Genomic DNA, 19,628 nt, shown 5'->3' with positions numbered 1-19,628 from the left:
CCATTGTGCACCCCCAGTATTTCATCAAGTTCCATATCACGTCTATGCCCCAAATATAATAGTCAGTGCTTTGCGATTTTTCAAAGACAAAATTGAAGTTGACAGCGCGAAGTCGAAGGCTTGAGCCTCTAAGGTGAAAATGATTGTTTCCCAGGGCTCGTGACTGATAAGCAGCATAGTCCGCAGCACGTCCGAACTCAGATGAGCAAAACTTATTACTGAAAATCCTGAGATACTTGTTGTATCTCGCGCAGCTGCAAAATGCCTTGGGCGCGAGGCACACGTTGACATCCTTCCATTTGACTAGGGGAAGATGGACAAGTCGGCTGAGCGAATGAAAATTCGAGCCCCAAAGGTTGAGCTCATCACTCTTATTGAGACCGCTCATGTGAGCACAACATCAATTCTTTCCCGAGGTAATGTATATGTGCAGAGGCTTCGCGAGGATTCGTCGCAAAAGCTCACGCTTGATGCTGAGGGTCGTCTTCAGCAGGGCACGAATGGTGGAAACATCGGCGTCATAGTCGGGGCTGTTGGAAAAGCAGAGCCCAGCCTCGGAGACGAAGCAGGAAACGATCTGAAGGATGATCTCCTGGGGAAGCCTGTAGTTGTTCACCTGGAGCAAGATCAGGTTGTTGTTGCCGTTGGAGCTCGTCAAGGGATCAAAATTCATCGCTCCTGCCTTTGCTGCGAGGCCTTCAAAACCCATGCCCCGGTTGGCCATGATGAGAGCAGCGGGCGCCGCACCGGGATTGAAGCACCGGGAAGTGAAAACCGATCGGTGTTGCGTGCGTAGTCAAGGCTCAGTGCGGGAGGAACTGTCGTACCAGAGAGGTGCGGTAGATGGGACTGGCGAGGTTGCTCTGCAGGTCGACAAAGGGTATGCGGAGGGAGGATGAGAAGAGGAAGAGATAAACAAAGACACGCGAAAACGTGTCGACGCTGCCTCCCCTTCCACAAAAAGGGATTCCCAGCCTCGTCGCCCAGCGTACTGTCCCTCTCACTTGCTGGCTGGCCCGTGATAGATTCAGCAATCAATCAAGTGGGTGAGCGAACAGTCTTTGCGCGATCGTCATAGTCAAAGATGTTCCTATATAAACACATCCCTGTTCCTCGCCGCTGGAATGTATATGAATTCATATGTCTGAAACAAAAAATAGATGATTGAAGATCCTCAAATGTCAGTCCCCGCCAATCCCCACTTCCTTCGTTCTTTGAATAAATAAAGAGAAGAAAGATTCTTCATGTATGTATCCAACAATCGCAGTGTCTGTACTGTCAGATCACGCCCCAATCACGCCGTAAACCGAAATGTCACCTCATCCATCGTGACCGTCCCGTTCTCCACCCCTTCGAGGTACTCTCTGAGCCCGACGCCCCAGCGGCTGTGGCCAACAGTTGGGATATCTAGGTCTGCGGGGCAGGAAGGGATGGGTTCCCAGTTCGAGCGGTTGTTGGGGTCGTCGTTTGAGGTTTGCTTTGTGTTGTTGTTTTCTTCACCTTCGTCGTGGTCGTGGTCGTGGTCGTGGTCGTTGTCGCCCTCCATGAGGTCAGGCAAGTCCAATGTGGGTGCTTTGTGGTTTCCACCCTCTCCAGATCCGCCATGCCGCTTGCTCTTGCTCAAGATGGATATCTTGGCGACCCTCGACCTATCTTCGTCATCATCGTCATCGTCATCATCATTCAGAGGGGTCTTGTCGACCCTTACAAACACAGGGATGACGGCCCCAGTTCCCAAGCTGAATTGCCTATGGCCCAACACTCTCAACATTGCGCCAATCGCGCCCGAATGGCTGGTTATGCTGACTCTCTCTTTCCCAGCAATCAACTCATCGTGGCCCATTAGCCCGTCCATAAACGCTCGTAGGCGCTCCGTCAATGCGCTTTCTGGTTCCCGCCGATCGGGGTCCCAGAACTCATCTGTCTCGGTCAAGTGTGGGTCCAGATCGACGTCGAATGTCGGGAATCGTTGCCGAATATTAGACACGTCGCTCCGTCTGTCGCACGTGTGGATGCCGGTGCCTTCTCTCAGCTTCTCCATCACGGTCGCCTCCAGCCTGGCCCCGTTGGGGAGCGTCCCGGCGAACGAAATCTCGGCCGTCTCCATCGCCCTATCGAGTGGACTGGCCAACCACAGTTCCGGCAGACTCATCTTCTGCTCCCCGATCTGTCTCTGCCAGAACGAATTGACCTCCCTGGCTTGCCTCTGTCCCTCCTTGGACAGGCGGGCGTCACTCCACGTCATTACCCCATCCGGGTCGCCGTCTAGCGCTGCATAGTGGCAGTCCCACGCTACACCGCCATAGTAACGCTCTGCGATATTGTGGTAGCCGTTTCCATGACGGCCAAGGAACAGGAGCAAATACCTCGCAATGGATCCGTGTCGTTTTGCTCTTCTGTCCTCATCTTCGTCCTCTTCCCGCGCAGCGCGGTTCAACCAGGAGATATGGTGCTCGAACCTCTGCCACGGTGTCATGTCCCGGCCGTTGTTGGGGAGTGTCTCGTCTGAATCATACTCCCGGTCAATGAGGCCGAAGTTGGTGGCCATGAAGTCGAACTCGGCTGCGACTGTCGAAGGATCGTCTTGGAGGAAGTATCCATCTAATGTCGTGTATTTGTAGGTGTACCTGTTTTGCGAGGAGGGCTGTTCGGGCTTCTTCTCCTGCTCAATCCCTCCTCCTCCTCCTCCTCCTCCTCCTCCTCCGCCGCCGCCGCCGCCATTATCGTCGTGAATATCCAGCACGCCCTGGCTAGAGGAGGAAAGGAGCGAGGAGCCCATGTCGTTCACTTCAAGCAGGCCGCACACTGCTAGCGAGACGGTGAGGAGGAGGAGGATCTGTCTGGGAGGGAGACACAGTCTTAGCCTTTGCCATGAAAAAAAGAGCGTATTACTTTAGCTTCTTTTGGGAGCCTAGAGGGAGAGGGACAGATATCCACAAACTCACATGGTGGTGGTAGTGCGGCAGAGTCGAGTGGGCCCTCTCCACCGACGATGCACTTTGCGATGCGGTGAGTAGTATATCATTTTGAGATGGACGTCACGAACGGGCCATTCTGGCTGGGACCTTGCATTGTCCTGAGTAACAGCGGTACTCACATCTGGTCAGACAATAATACAGAGAGCGGAGAGGAGCGGCATCCGACTGTAGTGGTGGCGAGGATTAGCCGACTCGCTGACCAGCATTGGCGGGGAAAAGAGGATTCCGGAGGAGTACTTTACATTATGAGTGATTTTGGGCGTGCCACTTTGATGAGGTTTTATTGGAATTTCTAACTAGAGTCACACAGCCTTGCGGTACAGAGTAATAAGTGAAATGGTCTCGCTCGATCAGAACGTCGCCGGCTTGAGAGGACAAATATGACAACCATCAGAGCATGGGACGTCGTGCTGTCGCTGGTCCATCCCGATCAGCTGGGTGTCCAGAATACAAGCGTTCACATTCTCAAGAGCAATGACCTCGCCCAAAAATTCTTCTCGGTTACACGCAGACAGCGCAGATTCAAGATCGTTGATTGACTCCGGCAAGCGTAGAAATGCACGGAGCGTGTCCTCGATCGTCATCCAAGTCCGCGTCCCCGTCCTCTTCACCACGCCTACCAATCTAGACATCTTCCATATCCGCTCGTAGTGGCCATGAGGTCTAAACGCTGTAAGCAGCGTCCATAACAAGTGCTCGGCACTGAGACTACTGTCGTCGTCGTCGTCTTGGAGGATTCGTTGCAGAGCCTGAAGATAGTCCTCGGTTGCTGGCGAAAAGTCACCATACTCGGCCATGACCAGGTTGAGGTGTATCAAACAAGCAATGCGGCAATTATCCACCGCTCGTCGTTTGTCTGGGCTTTCGTACCCCGTCTCGATCGCTTTCAGAGCATTTGCCAATTCTGTACCTTCTCGGAATATCGTTGGCCGATAACGATAGGTTTTGAATCGCCTATGTTGCGCAGCGGTCGAAGGGAGACTCTTCAAGACCTGGCTCCGTCGTGTGTTGAAGAATTCGGTGAATTCCTCACAACTGCGCCTGAAATCTGAGTCTGGGTGTGCTCTTGGAGACACAGGCAACGCCGCCGACGATTCGATGAAGCTGTCCACATACGCCGGGTTGCCATTTGTCGTCGGCCATGACAATGCGATGAAACTCCTGTGGTCCTCATCAGTAGGTTGCCACGTATCAAATGGTAGAATACCAACCAGACCAGCTTTGTATGCATTGGCGGATTGTTCTGAAGCGCTCGAAAGCCCCCCCGTTCCAGAAGTAATCGCTTGAGAGCTCCCCAATGCATTCGTGCGATTTCCCTATCGCCCCAGACTCGCTGGTTCTGTCAGCCGATCAACCACCCAACATGTTGTTTGAGAATACCTCTGCATTTGCAAGGAGGCCGACGCCAATAATCGTCCAGTCATCACAAGGTCCCTGCAGCCGCTGGAGGCTCTGGTTTACCGCTGCGAGTGTTCGTTGCTTAAACTCGATTGTCTGCAAAGATATGGGATTTCCTCTCATTCCAGCCAAGTGATGCGCCGCGTGATGGAGCATTCCTAAAAATGGGATCTCATTGTTGCGGTAGAGGTTGAACAGGTCCCAGCACGCTCGTGGCCTGCGAACCGCCCTGGCCCAATGTCTGTGGACAAGCGAGGGGATCACAAAGTAGTCTGCTCTGACTTAGCGCACATACAAAAATATAGCAGTGTATCGAGTAGAGATACGGGGAAACCCACAATGGTCCACGAGTGCATGTACATCACGGGTGGCCGGGATAGGATAAGAATTGAAAGGATCCGCCCGCCCGCCTCCCAATCGTGGCAGAAATGAGGACCTCTCTATCCACGCATGTCGCACAGCAATGCCAGCTCCATCTTCGGTATGTCGATCCCCTTCGTTGTTGGGCTTGGAATTGTTGGGAGCTGTGACTGAGGGTTTCGTGGACTCGGCCTCGGGCCCCTGGCCGGACTCCAACACAGCGTTTCCTGCTTCATATCGCTTTCGCCGATAGTGTTGCGTGGTGACCCATGATCGCGTCTTTTTCCGTTGAGCTCTGCTGCTTAGTCCCTCGATGAACTCGAATTGCTGTTGGAATCTGCCAGCGGTCTTTCGGGGGGCATCAAACTTGGATTCTTGCATGTCAGGGTCCCCCCGGGGGTCGTTGGCACTGGTTGGTCCTCCTCTGCTCGTGGCTGCTGTACGCATTTTCCTATCTTCAAAGTCATGGTGGGAGATTTGATAAACCTGTCACATACGCCCAGGCACCATGCGCAGATGAAGGAAGCGAAAACGATGCAGTGCACAGTTACGACTTGGTACACTTCGGAGTATGACATTTAGGTCCTGTCTTGGGTGGCGCCTGCCCTTCCTGGCGCTCCGAGTTCTGGGTGTCTCACCGCTTAGTCAGTGGCCCTGCCACCGAGGTCGGGTGCCTGTGACCCCTATGTATGTACTGGGTAACAGCCCGCCAGCCCTAACAAGATGCCCAAGACTACATCGGCCTAACTAACTCCCGCCCCCAAGCTCCATTAGCGCCGTAGCAAGGCATCATTGCCATCCCGACGACTCAACGCTCATATCTATCCGCGATGTTTTGAACTCTCGAAGCACCTTTATCCCCACCAGCACAGTACTCCCAAACATCAAGAGATTCCCTTCTAGCAAGATTTCTACATGACAGTCAGTGAGGTGAAAAGAGCAGCGACAAGAGGTCGAATATTACTCTGGGCCTTGGATTGTTGTATGACTGCTGCTCCGTCGTGAAGCGGGCGGGCAACGCCACTGGCCGTAGGGAGCCCTTCTGTGGCAGTGACGGTGATAGTCAGCAAGGGTGGAGTGGGCAGGATCGAGACATTTGGGTAGGTAGCTGGGGGGTTGGTCTGATTGACCAAGAGGGCGTACATGACTTCGAGCGCCGAGAGTTGTTGACCGAGTCCTGTTGTCCCATCCCATCTATCCACATACCATTTACTCCCACAGGTGTTGTTGTTAGCACCCCCGGTGCATGCTGCTGCTGCACCTTGGGCGGAAGCTCGCAGAACCTGACCAATTCGACCTGCCGTGAAAGGCGCCATCTTTGACGTCGCAGCCATCCACCGAATGAGGTATGCTTTCATGGACAGCTGGTCGACATTGCAGGTCACGGAGATCTCGCATTCAGCCTCGAACAGGATATTAGATGCATTTCGGAAAGGACTGATGAATGTGTTTGTCGAGTCGAGCAGGCCAGCTGTGCGCTCAATCCAAGGCGAGGAACCATTGGTGTAGTTCTGTAGCACAGCAGCACCGTAGAGGAAGACACCAACGTTGTAAGTCCACTGATGGTGATCGACTCCTGTGCAGTTGACCAGTTCATCAGTCCCGTCAAATACATTGTAGATATTGTCTACCAAGCCAATTCCTGACGCCCAATCCCAAACTGTGTCTGCCCAACGCACGTATGTTTGATTGCCTGTGAACCTTGCCAGCCTTGCCGAGAGTTGAAAGAATGCGCCGTTTGAGATGCTGTTCTTGTAGTAGTAGCCTGCATTTTGAGGATTGAACTGCCATTTTAGACCTCCGTTGCACAATGAAGAGTTCCAGCGAGAAACATAGTCTTCCCAGGCGTTGTTGACAATCTGGAGCCAGGATGGATAGGGCGCAGGTAGCTGAGGGAACGAGTATTCGGCAGCGGACATGGCCACAAAGACCCAGAAGGCTTGGTCGTCGCTCCCGGTGTCGAAGGCCTCAGCAGGGACGACAAAGTCATTGTTAGGACCGAGTTGAGCAATCAGTCCTTCTTGCATAACATCGACGTAGGTCTCATCCCCGGTGTAATGCCAGTACTCTATCAATCCGCCCCATACGCCGCCACTTTCCCACCAGTAGTAGGGCGGGAATGGCCATTTCCCTAAGACACCTCCCATCTGGTTGCCATTATACAAGTCGATTACGTTGCGAGCGGTCAAGGACGCCGCCGCAAGGATGGATTCTGGCAAGAGTCAGTGGGATATGAGACGAATGAGGATCGGATCAGACTTACGCGGATCATCGACATCAAGTGCGATACTAGCAGCATTTTGTGATAGGAAAGAAACGAGAGTGATTATAACAGAAGCGAGAGATCGAAGCATTCTGCACAGTGTGCAGTGTGGTTGTTGAAGAACGAAGGTACCTAGTCGAAGTTGATGTTGATGGCAAGAAGGCAACAATCGCAGACACCTGGTGGTGAGGTCTGCTGAAGGAGTGACACCGATAAGTGTAAAAGGAATCCAAGTCAACGTGAATCGAACTGCTATGCTGGTGATGGACGGTGTTTGCATTTCCATCTGTGATTTCAAATGAGCAAGCCCACACTCACACTCACACTCACACTCACACTCACACTCACACTCACACTCACACTCACACTCACGGCCGTCAGTCGCCACTGAGTTGGATCATCGCCTCCGCCCTCGCTCCAGCGTCCCATCCGTTGTTTTATTTTCTGATATGGCCAACGCCATCAAAGATGTCGGGCACTACCACCCGACCAGCGATGGTTTTGGAGCCATGTTATTGCGCAATACGATGACGACCTCCGGTTGGCGATTGGTAGGAGTTTTTGCTGCAGGGTTCAGAAACGAGCGCACAACATTGGGTGTATTCAACGAGACCGTCATGCCGGCAGCCGCTGCGCTGCTCCCACTCCTCTTCTCTAATTCGAGCTCAATCGAGATCGGTCTCATAGAGTCGTCGCGCGAAGGCGGCTGGTGCTTGTCTACTTCTCCATCTTGTCGATAGCTTCTATCTTTCCGTGATGCCAACACTGAGTCGCGGTGAAGGTCAGGTATGAATGTGTGGGCAGTCAGTGCGATGAGGATGAAATTGCTCAGAGCATGCATGATTGAACTGTGCATATGCAAGGGGGAACTAGACATTGTCCTACCCAGCTTGCCAGAGACCTTACCGGATACAGGCCTCTAGTCGTATTTGTGGCTCCTTTTGGATCATCTAGAAGCGAATCCCTTCACAAGCGTTGCAATCAACGACGGCTGCAAAACATTCTGGCTCTTCCCATGGAGTTATCGATTCATCTTACTTGCTCTAAGGTCGCCCAAGGCGAACAAAACTCCACTGTTCGGAAGCTTTCCGCCTATCCCGCAACGAGGTCCAAGAAGCACGGCTTTATTCAGCAAACCTTAGCAGCATTGGATTGGTGCCACTGCGGAAGGACATATGCCAATTGGGAAAACGCACAATGCGCTGCTTATGGGACTTTACGCCTGGGGATATAAAGCCGTTGGTCTCGAGCTGTGTGAGAAATTCGACTGAAATTTGACTTTCTGATATTCGATCACGTTCAGGAAAGACCATGATTGACTTTCAATTGTCGCCAGAGCAGCTAGCAGTCCGAAATGCTGCCAGGGGTTGGGCAAAAGCTCACCTTACAACAGCACGCTCAGTATACGAGGGTCAAGGCGCCTCGTCGGTAAAATGGGAGGATCGCTTCCGCTCGACTCAGCCAATTTATGCTGAAGCGGTCAAAGCCGGCCTGATCAAGGCTCAAATTCCAAAAGAGCTTGGTGGCGCGGGAGGTCCATTGATCGAAGCAGCTCTGGTTGTCGAGGAGTTCTATGCCGTCGAAACCAGCGCTTCTCTGACGATCCTCGGGACCGGCCTTGGCTTGACACCATTGATTATGGCTGGAAGCCCGGCCCAACACGAGAAATTCTTCAAGCCTTTTCTCGAAGGTACCGGCACGCCGATGGCGAGTTTGGTCTTCTCTGAGCCTGGGGGAAGCGCCAATTTTGCTGAAGCAGGAGCACCTGGTTTCCAGACCATTGCACGTGTAGAGGGAGAACAATACGTCATCAGCGGTGAAAAGGTGAGGGTTCCCAATCCGACCAGAACGGCTTGCTGATGGAGACTAAGATCTGGGCAACAAACTGCTCCGGGTGGGATGACCGAGGGGCAGATATTCAGTGTGTCCTGTGTCGTGTGGTTGGATCTGCCCCAGCCGAGGACGTCCGTGGTCAGACTGCCATTATTATTGTGACCCGAGATGACATTGCCGCGAACGACCCGAGCGCCTATCAGGTGCTATACCATCCTGAGACCATTGGGCATACGGCTGTCAACGGCCCGCACATTCGATTCAAGGAATTGCGCGTTCCCAAGTCCAACTTACTGGCACCTCCGGGCAAAGGCGCCGATGTGGTGGAAATGACATTCACAGCGTCAGCGGCTCTGGTGGGCGCTATGGGCGTGGGCATCATGCGGCAGACATTCGACCGTGCTTTAGTCTGGGCCAAAGTGGAAAAGCGAGGTTCACAGGAGACGATGATTCAGAAACAAAGTGCGGCGGATCTGTTGATCCGGATCAAGACTCGATGCGAAGCTACGCGGGCTCTGGTATGGAAAGCCGCGCATTGCTTTGGACGTACGCGATATGGGGCCGAGCTGTGTTACGAGGCCAAGATCTTTGGTTCAGAAAGTGCCGTTGAGTCGGTCATGGACGCAATCAATCTGGTTGGTGTTTCTGCATATTCGAGCAAGCAACCCTTTGGGGACCTTCTGAACGACGCCGTGGTTTTACCAATTTTCGATGGTGGTAACGTTGGGGTTCGGCGGAGACAGATTGAGAGCATCTTTGCAAGCGAGGGATATGACGCATGGGAGACAACATTCGGACCAAACCAGTGACACGGCAGAAGACATGGAATCGGAGTAAATACTTGTAGTGCTTGACCAGGGAGCGAGAGTGAACAGCAAGAAAAGGCGTGGAGATGACATGCTCGGCATGCTCTGGGGTTTTCAAATGACAGGTCAAGAGTGTCAGCACCATCAGTGGTGTCACCAAATGACATAATCGCTTGGCAGCTTGGCGACAGGCCACCAGCACGCGACATCGCAAGGTCCGAGTCATACACATTCTGGTGCGCATCGTTGCTGGTCTCGCTTGTTTCAAAATTTTGTTGATTCACGTGTGGGACTCCAAGGTCCATGTCAATCACAGTCACAGTGATAACCACCCTTTGCATGCTTCACTTTTGTATCGAGATATCTTGTCACTTACCGCCTTTCTCCGATTGATTACTGCTCCAGGCAGTCGCCTAAAGTACTATGCCGAAAGCCCAGAAGGGGGCACTTCTCCAATGTGATCCTCCTCAGATGGCCATGGTGCGGAAGATCGACCGTGAGTCCAACCATGCCTACATCCTGGAAGAAATCGACGATAGAACCTGCTTGGTCAAAGAGAACAAGGTGGAGGAGATCAAGGCCAAGGTCAAGGAGTTGATGGATGCGGCCATGGGGATGGATGAAGACGACAACGACGACAAGGACAGCGACCTCGACTGATCAACCCCCCCTGCAAGGGCCCGTGATCGACTCCTCCGGGTGGCTGCTCACATTAGGACCCTTCGCTCCACGCCTCTCTTCTTCAAAGTATTGGTGCTACGTTGCCGTTCATGAAAGAATGGAAGATGATGATATTATTTCTGAGGTCAGGATGATGGCACATGATGCAGGATCTATCTCTCGGATTTAATATTCCTAGATTACAACAGCAACACGCGTGTGGGGGGCGGGAAGTACATAGGAATGCTGGACTTGTGAAATATCAAACAACGAAGATGTCATCGGGGGTTTGCCGACGGCGTGAGGAGCCCATTTGCCCAAGCATGGGCGCCACACAGACCGTGGGCGCGGGGAATAGCAGTCCGAAGCACAAATTCAACGTCTGATTTCGATCGACGTCTATCCTTTTTTTTTTACAAGGGCTTAAGATTAGGCTAAGAGGTGGGTTGCGTCAATCAGTTGGGGAAGATGATGGACGAAAATTGGAGAATACAATACACAAGATAGAGATAGAGCTCCACTGGGGGTGGGGAAGGGGTTTGAATGAACAAGGCGGGCCGTGATGCCACGCGGATAGAGTGTACGGAGGGTGATAGAGGGTAGGCGACTCAGTATACAGAGAGTCAGAAGGAAGCTGAAATGGGAAGGAGAACGAAGAGGAATGAGGTAGGTCTCAGCCACATGCAGGCTGATTAAGGAATTAGCAGGGGACAGCAGATCGAGGTTTGTGCATTTTAGGCAAGGGACAGGAATGCCTAATGTAGCAGACACGCAGCACAAGTACCGAGTAGTGTGTGGTGGCTTGATGCAAGCGTACAGGGTATTCGGGAGGGTGATCCCTTTGATCGTGGTTGGTGGCGGGGCTATCGGGGAATGTACTGCCACTAATAAGAGAGAATTGCGTGCCCGTACGGACTAGATTTAACGAGGTGCATACATGGCACAGCACACGGAGGTCCATGCTCTTCGGTCTCAAAGAGTAAGCTTGATGGAGAGGAGGATTTGGACGGTGTCATAATACCTACCTAGGTACTTAGGGCGTACTCAATCCTCAGTAGGAGATGTATAGGGTACTATGCCTAGTACAGAGTACATGTGATCAGTGAGATGGAAGTGAACTGGGAGTGAATTTAAAAATTGGGGGGCACCAAAAACTTAAAAAAAATGAAAATAATACGGAGTCATAATAATATTTCATTTGTTGGCTGGCTACCCATCTGCCCATTTGCCCATCTGCCACCCATCTGCCATCTGCAACTGCGACCTGCAACATGAGCCTGGCACCTGCATCTAGCCACCAATCTCATTTCTCATCTCTCTTGCCGTTCACTCGTAGCTGCCTCAATGCAATGCTCCTTATTATTGTCTGTGCATGAACCGACCAAACCGACTTGGCTTTGTAGAAGCGCTTCCGCTTCATCGCTCGAAAGTCTACACAATCCTGGTCTCTCGTCATTCCGTCCTTCTCCATTCTCTCCATCAATCCATCAATCCATCAACCCATCCACCCATCCATCCCTCATCTTCCATCATCCCTGTCCTTGCTCCTTGCTCCTTGCTTCCCCCTTGCTCCCCTGCTCTTCTTGCATTTCACTCATTCATCCAGTCACTCACTCACTTATTATGTACTCACTCAGTTCAATCCTCCCATTTAAGTCCCTTCCATTCATCGTCCCCACCTCACTTTTCCCTTCTCGCCTTTCGTCCTCGTGCAACCGGCTTCTTCGCTTATGTTTCCCTCCCCCGAACTCGAACTCTGACTTGCCTGCTCGTTTACACTTTCCCACACTTGAACCAGTCAGGATCCGGTTACAGTTCGTTCCCCCGACTTAAACTGCCCTACTACCCAACCTCCCACCATGTCCGTGACAATGACGGTGACGGAGGCGGCGATGATCCCCCAGCACTAACTCGACGCCTCCTTGCTATCCTCCTTCGCCCTCCTCTCCGACTCACCACCTCATCGGCCCCCAATAACGGCATTTTGTGCATCGAGGCTCGACGCCGGCTGCAATTGGCTTGCAGCGGACAAGCCCTGGTCTTGAAGCTGTCACCCTAACTTAGTCCCCGCTTTAGCCAGCAATCATCCTCCAAGCCTCCCACATATCCACCATTCCAAAACCGCCTCGATCAGAAAAACTTCGGATATACGGGCAGTTCCAATTCCAAGTTGCAAACAAAAGCAAGCCTTTTGACTCCCTGCGTGTCCTCATATCTTGCACCTCCATCCTGCGCTGATAACATTCTTCTTTATCACACCTTCTGTCACAGTTGATTGCTTTTCACACCTCCCCTCCCAAGGAAAAAAGATCCCCCCCACAAGCCACATCATCAAACATCCCACCAAGGCCCCAGTGACTGTCCGAATTCTCATAGCCGTCAAGCTCTCCCACGTTCGCACCTCTGTGCGAGGAGAAAGAGGGAAAGTTGCTCAACCAGCCAGAATCTAAAATCACCTTTCTTTTCGACAATCTTCCCAGATTCTGCTTTATTTTGACTTGCGACTACCCGCCCACGAAGCCCCTCATTGCTTCTAGTGACACGGATCTTCATCCTCTCCTAGGGGCATATCTACAAAAGCCACCGCCATTGCCCATACTACTTTCCGTCCTCTGAAGCTCCCGTCGACCTTGCAACAGGTCCTCTGACACGGTCTTACACTCTCACACCGTCATTCAACATAATCACGGTCCGATCCGAATCTGACGCCAGCACTTGACTGCCGAGACTGTACTTTTGTAAACCCAGGACCGAAGCTCTCAGTCCACCAGGAGCACGGCTCTCAAAAGAAGAGTCTTGCGTCCTCTGCCATGGCGCCGTGATACTGGCCCATCGCATGATGAATCAGACACTGCGCCCACCATGCTATTTGAACCTGGGTCTGTTCCTCCAGGACCCCCTATTGAAACGAAGAAAGCCTTGATCTTGCTCGACTTCCAAAACGACTTTGTCAAGCCCAACGGAAACCTTCCCGTCGCCAATGTTGAACCCTTTTTATCCGACCTATTATGTCTAGTGGACGAGTTCCGTGCCAAGGGAGAGGTCATATGGATTGGGACTGAGTACCGACAATCTCGCTCGGCCATCTCTTCTGTGACAGGGTCTCACTCTATTCTCCTCAAGCAACATATTCAGCGACAGGATTTAACCGAAGAAAGTAGTGAGTACTACAACGACCCGGGTCACACACGCTCACCTCGCGAAGATCCGTTGTCGCCCTCGCCGAATCCAGATGTCACCCATGATCGAGAAGCTTTTCTCGCCCCCCTCTTAACCACGACCAAGTACAGATGCTGCAAGCCTGGGTCGTCGGGTGCCGACTACCCCAAATGCATCAAAGAGGCCATTGATCCAAAACGAGACCTTGTCATGCTGAAATCCCACTACTCTGCGTTCGACGGCACATCCCTTCTCATGCATCTGCGATCCCACCTCATCACAGAAGTCTACATCTGCGGCACTCTATCTAACATTGGCGTTTATGCCACCGTACTGGACGCCGTTTGCCATGGCGTCCAAGTTACGCTCGTTGAGGATTGTCTCGGCTACATCGATGAGACCTGTCATATCGAGGCGATGCGTCAAATGGCCGACACCTTGGGTGCAAACGGGATCGACTGTCAGGAGCTGCGTGACGATATTGCCGGCCTTCTTGGCGACGTTATCCACGAGGAAGACTATCCCACCAGATTCCAGGTCAGCCTGCCACCACCCGCTCGGACGACAAGGTCGCATACATCGAGAAGCCATATCCATGACTGGATCTCCGGCCTCGAAGCCGAGGAGGCCCCCACGGCTTCACCCGCCAAGGCCGAAGGAACGCCATCGAAAGAGATGGACCAGAGCGGCACAAGCTGGCGTGACTCCAACACACCAAGTGAGTCATCTCGTAGATCCATGAGACATACATCAGTTGAGCGCAGTCCACCTCGGAAAAGATCAACCAGTGATCTGGATCCCTTGGACGAAGAGCGCGCCCTTAAGTTATCCCAAAAGCCTTCTTCCCGTCGTACCTCGACTCATGCTGAGCAATTGAAAACCAAGCAGACACAGCAATCGACCCGAAAGCGGCGACCTTCACACGAATCATCAACCATATCTTCTACCCCTACGACCTCGGCCCTGCACCAGACGCTTTCAACCGGAAAGCCCTCTACTCACAAGGAAATGTCGGAAACTGATCAACCCGCGGCCGAAAACCTGCCCCTGGAAGCCAAACCAGGAAACAACCTAGCGGCCGCCCCGAAGAAGAAAACAACGACACCAAACATCCTGGGTCCCGGGGACAAATTAGGACAGGAAGACTGCAAACTCTACACCGACCTCCTCGATCAAACAGAAGCTGAACATGCCTTTTACTCCTGTAGAAGTGATATCAAATGGCAAAAGATGTATCACAGATCCGGCGAAGTGCCTCGCTTGGTCGCTGTCCAGGGATCCGTGTCTAAGGATGGGATGGAGGTTCCAATATATCGACATCCAGCGGACGAATCTCCTGCATTATTGCCTTTCGATGCAGTGGTTAACATGCTACGGAGGGCAGCAGAAAAGGTTGTCGGCCACCCGTTGAACCATGCTTTGATTCAGTGGTATCGTCACGGCGAGGACAACATCTCTGAGCATTCCGACAAGACACTCGACATTGTCCGGGGATCACAGATTGTCAACGTAAGCCTAGGGGCACAGAGAACCATGATACTAAGGGCGAAGAAGTCCGCTACCACATCTAACGAGGGTAACCGAGAACGGGATGCCGTGAGGCCTTCCCAGCGAATCCCTCTACCTCATAACTCACTTTTTGTCCTCGGCCAGGAAACCAACCGGCAGTGGTTACATTCCATTCGAGCGGATAAACGTCCCGTTTCAGAGAAGACACCCGCCGAACTGGCATTCGATGGCGAGAGGATCAGCTTCACATTTAGACACATTGGAACATTTATCAATCTCGCCGACAACACAATCTGGGGTCAAGGAGCGACAAGCAAACAACGACGAGATGCCAAGCCTCTCCTGACAGGTGCCGAGGCGGAAAAAGAGGGCGAAGCTATGATTCGAGCTTTTGGGCAAGAGAATCATCGCAGCGCAGACTGGGACTGGAATGAGTGGTACGGACGGGGCTTCGACGTGGTGAACTTTGAGACCAAACCAGCCGACGAGGTCGACACAGGCACTGAGGAGATAGGAAGCAAGATAAAGGGCGAGAAGAGGAAGATCGTCGACGATGGCGAAACCCCCCCAAGGGCCGGGTCTGCACCTTTTTGAGATTGCTGAATGCCTTTTCACCTAGACCATTGGTTTCACAGCAGCTACACCCCAGGCAAGAAGTCCCGGGGAGTGTTGGGTTAGAGGCACTAAGACATGTGAACTTAAGTGCAGAGTACCAATGGCCAGCTGACAGCTTTCAGTCCCCATCTTACTCGGTGAGGGCGAGATGGAGCATCCCTTTCCTAGAACATCTTGCAGATCGGGCTCTGACTGGGATGAACCAGTGTCAGTGCCCAAGCTTTGCGTTGCCGCGCATCATATCTCTTGGGCTGGGGAAGCCCGGACGAGGTGACAGGCGAATAGCTCATATTCCTCCCTGAGTGGAAAAGCGAAAATTCTAATGATAGGCAGCTCAGATGCACCCAAGGGAGCTATCAACGACCATCGACGCAGAAAGTTGGGTCAATGGATGGGTGGATGCTAATCGACCGTGCAAAAAGCAATCATCTTCGACCAGCTACTCCTCCTCGGACGCCACGACCCATGAGCATAGCGGAAGTCTTGAATTATAAGGCATGTGGCCCTCGAATAAAGACACAGATAAGACGACAATTTTTCCGACGGGGCCTATTATCCACTGGTGGCAAATTCTTGGTTCAGATCGCACTGGGCAGGTAACCTTACGGTGGTCGATTCATCAAAAAGATGATATTCTGTCATGTCGATGGTTATGTGTCGTGGCTTGTTTTGACCTTTCTCGAAAGAAAACGAGAGGCAGCGAGCGAAAATGTATAAAAGGAAGGGCGCTTTGTTTCGTTTGGTTTCGATCGTTCATGAATCCCTTCCGTGGCCTTGCTTTAGATTGCAGCGGAGGAGCACTATGACTGCGACTGGTACTGTGATTATGGTTGGCTATGGAATTGGACATGGTATCGGATGTCGAATAAAGACATCGAGGATCGAGTCCCCCAAGGAATGGGACGGGGATAAGAATAGGCCGGCATTGGGAACCAGGAACCCAGAGGGCCACACAATGGGATGGGACACAGGACGGGAAACCAAGGGAACCCACACAAACACAAAATCTCACGACGCGGCCGGATCACGAAAACTAGAATAAATCCCACAATTGGTGACTGGCCGACCTGTTGGGAACAAAAACGGGGAACCAAAGGGATTGCGATGGACTGCACTGCACTGGATCGGACGGAATTGAACCTGGGCTGTACATTGATTTGGATGTATGAGCACAAGCACGGGCACAAGCATGAGGCATGAGGTATGAAGTATGAGGTATGAGCCACGCGATACGAGCACGAGCACGAGCACGGATATGAACAAGAGCATGCATGAATCACCAGCGCAAATACGCTTGGAACGGTTTTCTTTCTTTGTACCAAGGGCCCTTGGATGAATTAATCATAGATATCCCCGACTACCTAGGTGCAACTTCCCAAGTGAATCATCATCGGATCTCTCATGGACTGACTGTATCAAGGCTTCAACGTGTCTCTTGTCTGTCACCTTCCGCCCTGAGCCCAGGCAATGGTCCGGGAATATACCACATAAAGCCTTCGAAAAACGGGGAAATCGAAAGATCAAAGCCGAGTGATACAATCAATGCCTATCTGTGTCCACGAGCGTCTAATTCGAACAACCTGGAAAAGCTCCCTGCATCGTTCCCGGTCTCAATCCTCACCCTTCCATTCTCTCTTTGCCCTGTCGCGAGAATTCCGACGTTATACGCCCGGTGAACTCCTGCCATTACCGCATAAGCTCGTATCCATCATGCGTCCAGGCAGCTCAATCTCAGCCCTTCTTGCCAGAATATTTTGGCCCATCAAGACCAATTTTGATAACTTGATACCCAGATCTCACCCATAACCACGAACTTATCACTATGCCCTCCGGAGGTAACTGCACCCATAGCCAATCCCTCATAGCCCAGGGCCACCCCGTTGGCTCGGCTGGTAAATGTTGTAAAATTATTCAGATGAAGTAATCTTCTGGTAAAGCAAGGAGACCGACCAACATGCCAACCGCGCCGACTGCCATGCCCGCAATGGCTGCCCCAGCTGTCTTGACGAAACTGCCACTGCCACTGCCACTGCCACTGCCACTGACACTGACACGCTGCTTCTTACCCCTGACCTTCATCTTTTTTGCCTTCTTCGTTGCATGCATCTCGGTATCCTTAATTGAGACACTCTCGTCGACTTCTAAGACCGGCGATGACACACTCAGCAGCGATTTTCCAGTGGCACTACCAACACCGCTCGTAGCAGTCGTGGCAAGGACGTCTCCGGCGTCGGATGAATAAAGGCCAGAAGATGCCGGGTTTGAACCCAGAGGCTCATCAGCTGAAATCTGATCTGCTTTGCGCTTCTTTGACCCGTCAGAGTCCTTGGCAGTTTGCTGTTGTGCAACAATACTGGCAATCGAGAGCGGTGAGGGGGGTGGTGCCGAAGTTGACATTGTAGGAGGTTGAAATGTAAATGAATCAGTACAGGACGTATAGCCGGCGTAAGGATTGTAGACTGAAGCAGGCTGTTCCAGTACAGGTTGGTGTGCGACCGGTTCATACAGCACTGAGTTGTGACCAGCCCAAGCGGAGGTTGAGCGGCCTTGCGCAACGTGGCTGTCCATCGTCTCAGACTGTTCACCAGATAGGTGGAATGTCGGGAACGGTGGAGCAGCCAGGGTGACAGGATGCGCGGGCTCAATCAATGGCTTGACCATTGCCGCGTCAGATGGGCTTGGGGCTCTAACATGTTCTGCTTGATCTGCAGCGCCCAAAGTCCTCATGCAGGGAGCACTGTATTTTGCTGGACTATCAACCTTGATAGGAGGGATGAGGAGCGAGCCGAGGGAATCTGAGTATTCATTTCCAAGCTCATCATCTCCGTACGGATCGTCTCCAGGGGCATCGTCGTCGACAGCGTGAAGTAACTCTGCTTGCTGAGCTGAACTGGTGATCAGCACATGAGAAGACTTTATGTGGTCGGGACTGGCTGGAGGTGTGTGGGCACCACGACATAGGTGAGAGGAGTCGTCATTGAACTTGACCTTATCTTCGTGGACATCGCTTGGAATCAAAGGGCTCGAAGTTGGGCTGTCCTCATCAGAGACGTCTGCGCCAGAAGCATGACTTCCAGCGTTCGATGCGTCATCGGAATCAGGAACGGCGAAGGTTCGCACTTCCGGGACGACTATTTCGATGCTGGGTTCACGGACGGAATCTTGGACGACATCAACTTCATCGCCAGGCTCCGAAGTGTAATCATTGTTCGTCTTGGAGGACCCGTAGTCCTCTTCCTCTGGGTCGCTCGAGATCTGAGCGGAGGGCTCGTCATAAGGTACCTCATCAAATGGTTCGTCATATGGTTCCTCGTCGCTGTAGTCGGCCGAGAAGGTGTTTCGATACATGCTCGTGGTCGTCGAATTAGCGTGTGATTGACCGAAACTACATCACCAAGAAATCAGTGGAATTTCTCAAATCATCAGAATAAATACGCATACTTTCCGTCGGACCAAGTCCAATTGATCTCGCATCTCAGAGCGCGGTAACGGGCTGCTTCAGCATTAGTAGCTGGTGCTTCGAACTTGTTGTGGGACTCACAGCTTCCTCGAATCACATCAGAACCCAATGTCACGGTGTCCTTGGGCCAAAGAGGTTCGGGTTGATTCACCTCCAGTCTTTTGCCAGAGACGAAAGTGCCGTGCGTTGAGCCGGTGTCTGAAATGTAGATTTCCTGAGAGCTGTTAGGTCAAGATCAAAGGCAACAAGCTGCGAGGAATACCTTGGTGATCGGATGTGCGCGCAAAATGGCATGTTGTCTGGACAGGACTCTAGAGTTGAACCAGGCATTGTTCAGAGCAGGACTTAGTTCTTCAACGCGACTGTCAGTTCCACGGCCGATTCTGATCTCCCAGTCCGGAGCTTCAAGGGTGATGATTCGCTCGGGGATAGGTTCGCGGAAATCGGTATCTCGAAGAGTGACCACCACTGCAGAACATGTTAACAGAGGAGCACGTAGCATATGGAGCGGCTATTGAACGTACAGTACATGTTTCCACCATGGTCAGCCATGTCTCGGCTGGAGAGCTCCGAGCCCTAGGACTCCT

General features: G+C 52.3%; 9 protein-coding genes across 9 annotated transcripts; 3 read left to right on the top strand and 6 right to left on the bottom strand.

Moving 5' to 3' along the window:
* Nucleotides 1–400: 400 nt before the first annotated feature.
* Z519_09728 (uncharacterized protein) lies at nucleotides 401–724 on the bottom strand (the record flags this gene model as incomplete). The annotated part of the gene is made up of 1 exon (XM_016767449.1): nucleotides 401–724. One exon carries the CDS (start codon nucleotides 722–724, stop codon nucleotides 401–403), a length of 324 nt encoding a protein of 107 aa, XP_016616241.1.
* Nucleotides 725–1,294: 570 nt separating this feature from the next.
* On the bottom strand, nucleotides 1,295–2,779 carry Z519_09727 (uncharacterized protein; the record flags this gene model as incomplete). The annotated part of the gene is made up of 1 exon (XM_016767448.1): nucleotides 1,295–2,779. One exon carries the CDS (start codon nucleotides 2,777–2,779, stop codon nucleotides 1,295–1,297), a length of 1,485 nt encoding a protein of 494 aa, XP_016616240.1.
* A 549-nt stretch (nucleotides 2,780–3,328) lies between these two features.
* Nucleotides 3,329–5,183, bottom strand: Z519_09726 (uncharacterized protein; the record flags this gene model as incomplete). Its single annotated transcript, XM_016767447.1, has 4 exons — nucleotides 3,329–4,139; nucleotides 4,190–4,311; nucleotides 4,359–4,648; nucleotides 4,715–5,183. The coding sequence occupies 4 exons, from the start codon at nucleotides 5,181–5,183 to the stop codon at nucleotides 3,329–3,331; spliced, it is 1,692 nt and encodes a 563-aa protein (XP_016616239.1).
* Nucleotides 5,184–5,647: 464 nt separating this feature from the next.
* On the bottom strand, nucleotides 5,648–7,090 carry Z519_09725 (uncharacterized protein; the record flags this gene model as incomplete). The annotated part of the gene is made up of 2 exons (XM_016767446.1): nucleotides 5,648–6,948; nucleotides 7,000–7,090. 2 exons carry the CDS (start codon nucleotides 7,088–7,090, stop codon nucleotides 5,648–5,650), a joined length of 1,392 nt encoding a protein of 463 aa, XP_016616238.1.
* A 387-nt stretch (nucleotides 7,091–7,477) lies between these two features.
* On the bottom strand, nucleotides 7,478–7,840 carry Z519_09724 (uncharacterized protein; the record flags this gene model as incomplete). The annotated part of the gene is made up of 1 exon (XM_016767445.1): nucleotides 7,478–7,840. One exon carries the CDS (start codon nucleotides 7,838–7,840, stop codon nucleotides 7,478–7,480), a length of 363 nt encoding a protein of 120 aa, XP_016616237.1.
* A 470-nt stretch (nucleotides 7,841–8,310) lies between these two features.
* Z519_09723 (uncharacterized protein) lies at nucleotides 8,311–9,641 on the top strand (the record flags this gene model as incomplete). The annotated part of the gene is made up of 2 exons (XM_016767444.1): nucleotides 8,311–8,823; nucleotides 8,871–9,641. The coding sequence occupies 2 exons, from the start codon at nucleotides 8,311–8,313 to the stop codon at nucleotides 9,639–9,641; spliced, it is 1,284 nt and encodes a 427-aa protein (XP_016616236.1).
* Nucleotides 9,642–10,061: 420 nt separating this feature from the next.
* On the top strand, nucleotides 10,062–10,298 carry Z519_09722 (uncharacterized protein; the record flags this gene model as incomplete). Its single annotated transcript, XM_016767443.1, has 1 exon — nucleotides 10,062–10,298. One exon carries the CDS (start codon nucleotides 10,062–10,064, stop codon nucleotides 10,296–10,298), a length of 237 nt encoding a protein of 78 aa, XP_016616235.1.
* A 2,862-nt stretch (nucleotides 10,299–13,160) lies between these two features.
* Nucleotides 13,161–15,560, top strand: Z519_09721 (uncharacterized protein; the record flags this gene model as incomplete). The annotated part of the gene is made up of 1 exon (XM_016767442.1): nucleotides 13,161–15,560. One exon carries the CDS (start codon nucleotides 13,161–13,163, stop codon nucleotides 15,558–15,560), a length of 2,400 nt encoding a protein of 799 aa, XP_016616234.1.
* A 1,932-nt stretch (nucleotides 15,561–17,492) lies between these two features.
* Z519_09720 (uncharacterized protein) lies at nucleotides 17,493–19,593 on the bottom strand (the record flags this gene model as incomplete). The annotated part of the gene is made up of 5 exons (XM_016767441.1): nucleotides 17,493–18,966; nucleotides 19,023–19,074; nucleotides 19,123–19,255; nucleotides 19,304–19,509; nucleotides 19,566–19,593. 5 exons carry the CDS (start codon nucleotides 19,591–19,593, stop codon nucleotides 17,493–17,495), a joined length of 1,893 nt encoding a protein of 630 aa, XP_016616233.1.
* Nucleotides 19,594–19,628: the final 35 nt, after the last annotated feature.

This window comes from Cladophialophora bantiana (assembly GCF_000835475.1).
Source record: "Cladophialophora bantiana CBS 173.52 unplaced genomic scaffold supercont1.16, whole genome shotgun sequence".
Taxonomy (NCBI): Eukaryota; Fungi; Ascomycota; class Eurotiomycetes; order Chaetothyriales; family Herpotrichiellaceae; genus Cladophialophora; species Cladophialophora bantiana.
Note: the sequence above shows the minus strand (reverse complement) of the source record. Positions and strands in the feature narration are given on the sequence as shown.